At 46.5% G+C, this 2,935-nt stretch overlaps 1 protein-coding gene across 5 annotated transcripts in view; it reads left to right on the top strand.

The window, feature by feature from the left end:
• Positions 1–2,524, top strand: part of atp9b (ATPase phospholipid transporting 9B) — a 33,879-nt gene extending 31,355 nt beyond the window's left edge. For 4 of the 5 annotated variants that reach the window (XM_077009832.1, XM_077009834.1, XM_077009836.1 and 1 more), the window contains 3 exons: positions 1–3; positions 351–383; positions 720–2,524. The exon at positions 1–3 is cut by the window's left edge and continues 201 nt beyond it. In XM_077009832.1, the coding sequence (XP_076865947.1) occupies positions 1–3; positions 351–383; positions 720–856 (173 nt within the window). In that variant the 3' untranslated portion in view covers positions 857–2,524. The remainder of the gene's footprint in view (positions 4–350; positions 384–719) is intronic. The other variant, XM_077009833.1, reaches the window with a different exon arrangement.
• Positions 2,525–2,935: the final 411 nt, after the last annotated feature.

Raw genomic sequence — 2,935 nt, 5'->3', positions numbered from 1 at the left:
TCGGTAAGGCCACGCCCACCCCATCTGCAGCGGGCCGATATTCGTAGATCCGGTTCGTCTTGCCGATGACTCTTGTTTATGTAGAGCTTTGTTCGGATCAAGAATTAGTAGATGTTGTTTAGGGTTTCCTCATTGTTTGGGCCCATATAATGACTCCTGGATTTCAGTCTTCCAAGCTGATTGGTGGGTTTGCGTTTGTGTGGAACGCCAGCGTCCCAGTGAAAGCACGTTTACCTGCCTTTCATGCTTCCACTGCTTAATTTCCCTTTCTCTCTCTCTTTCGCCTTCACTCTCTCTCCCTCTCTCTTGGTCTCTCTTTCCTGCTGCTTCTCTCTGTGGCTTTCCCTCAGGCATAGGTAGAGTGTCCTTAGGAGCTTTCTTGGGTAGGTCCTCTGTTGCCGGCCTGTGTTGATCCTCTCTCATTTCTCCCGGTCGTTTCCTCTCTCCTTGTCTTCGCCACACGCTCGTAGCCCCTCCCCCTGCTTCACCCCTCCCCCCCTGTGTCGCGATGCGCTCCTGGACCATCCAGTGGCGCGCCGTCCTGTGACTCAGCGTGTGTGTGTGTGTGTGTGTCCCACCTTCTCATTTTCCGGAACATTCCAACACCTGACACTCACCACCCCCTCCCTCCACCGCCCGAGTGGCCCGTCCGGCGGTGAACATCAGCAGGGTGTCTGATGCCGAGCGTTCTCCTCTCCCACTCTCTCCTTCTCCTCCAGATCTGTCGTTCATCACCACGAGAGCGTTCCTGTGGAAGGTGTGTGTGATCACGCTGGTCAGCTGCCTGCCCCTCTACATCATCAAATACCTGAAGCGCAAGTTCTCCCCGCCCAGCTACTCCAAGCTGTCCTCCTGAGCATTCAGAGCGCACGCACCGGGCAGCCATTACGCATTTATAAGCATATATAGCAGCTTTGAGACACGCGGCACCTATGAGACACTCACACAGCGGCTGTGATGGTAAATCACACGGTGGCTTCAGCTCTGACCACCCAGCGCTATTCTGCCATTGGCTGGATCGCTGAGCTCTGTAAACTCTAAACGCTTTCTCAAGCTGTTATTTACGGTTTATACGTGCCTAATCAGCGTTATGCCTTGTGTGCACGTACCGTGGAACACGGCTTCTCCTTAGCAGCTGTGACTGCAATTTTTTTTAGCGGCCTGTAGACGATCAGTGCGGTTCTGTGACTACTTGAAGACATTAAGCACAAAAAAAGACCAAGAATTCCTGAGAGGTTCTTAATCGCCTTCCACATCCCTGAGAAGACGAGCATTCCCTGGCTATCTCGTTATCCTTCTGACTACTCCACTTCTAATCTGTGTTTACTTTTTGTGATTTTTTTTTTCTTATGAGGCTTTGGAAACTTTTTCTATGGTTTTATTTATTGTTTGGTGGTTTACGTATCAACACTGGAGATTTGTGAAGCCCTCAGGGTCTGTACTGAGATCCTGTGAAGTTAGTGTGTGTGCGTTTCCCTCAGTGGTAATCCTCTTTGTAAAAGGTTTTCTGAATCGAATGGATCCCCCAATGCTGTTGGCTCTGTTGGACTGTTGACTGATGCGTTTTCAGACCATTTTGTATTCTGCTTGCCCTGGTTGCTGGGGGTGTAAAGAGTCCGGTGTGGGCAGCTTGGGGCCACCGGGTCGCAAGCTTGGTATGGCTGCCCCATGGAGACACCAGCTACAGCAGAACAGAGGGACGAGGCCCCGAGAGGCCCCGAGAGGCCCCTGACCTCCAAGCACACCCTCTCCATCAGGACCCCGGAGGGCCGGGAGCAAGATCTTCATGACGGACTTTCCTGCACGTGAGAGACTATTGTGCGTGCGTCTAAAAATCACTTAAACTGGGGACTTAACGACCTTGACATTTGCCTCCTCACTGCAGAAGGAGTTTAGCACACGCGCTCTGGGCGTAACTCTGCAACAACATGAACACTTAGATACCTCAGTGCTCAATATAAACACCTCCAGAGTTATGACCCGAATGGAACATAATTAGTGTTGAAAGTCATCTCATTTTTTAATGGACGCAATCAAGGTTTGTGTGCAAGTCAAAATGTAATGTTGCAATATGAAAAGGTGTGTGTGTGTGTGTGTGTGTGTGTGTGTGTGGGGCCATTTCATTTCACTGACGCAGCAAAGTTAACTTCATCAGAAGGCTGAAGTCATAATCACAGGATCTTATATTTCTTTTCTAAAACTGGCATCATTTGGGTTCATTCAGTGATTCAGCACATATCTTGCCTTACTTTGGGCAATAAGTGGTTGGCCAGAATGCTTCAGGAATGAGTTTTATCATTCTTTGTGTGTGTGAGTGGGCACTTTCTCCCCCTGCGTTTCTGTGTGTAACGGTTGGTTGGGCATGCATCTGAGTGCCGCTGTATTCAGATTAATCCTCCACTAACTCATCATGTCATCATGGAACAAGACCATTTTTATTGTGTCAAAGTATTTGCTGGTTTCTGAAGGCACTTTTATGCAAAGTATTTCATGTTTAAGGAGTAAATAATCTGCTGAAGTGTTACTGTGGTGATAATGAAGTCTTTGTTTTTGCTTGTTGTCAGTGTCAAAACACTTTTTTAATGCGATGATTTTCATTGTTGGCGTCCGTTAATAATATGGTTTAATAGTTAACATTAAAAAGCAATATATTTCATAAAATTAATACTTCAGAAATGTCTGTATTGATTGTTGTCCCATTATGTTGTCCCATTTGGAATATATTCTAATAACGGTCATGGCAAACAATACAATATATAGTTTCGAATAATGTTCTGTTTATTTTTGTTCACTAGGTGGCAGTAGTTTCTTAGCATTTACAGTTGAAAAGTCCGTCTCCTGAATATCACTCTAGTCATAGATCTTTATGCACTCTAAAGCTAAATATATTTGTCGTACTGAAGCACTGTATAGGCTTTTCAAGTTTGTTTAAATG

The sequence above is a fragment of the Brachyhypopomus gauderio genome, chromosome 6 (genome assembly GCF_052324685.1).
Source record: "Brachyhypopomus gauderio isolate BG-103 chromosome 6, BGAUD_0.2, whole genome shotgun sequence".
In the NCBI taxonomy this organism is placed as follows: domain Eukaryota; kingdom Metazoa; phylum Chordata; class Actinopteri; order Gymnotiformes; family Hypopomidae; genus Brachyhypopomus; species Brachyhypopomus gauderio.
Note: the sequence above shows the minus strand (reverse complement) of the source record. Positions and strands in the feature narration are given on the sequence as shown.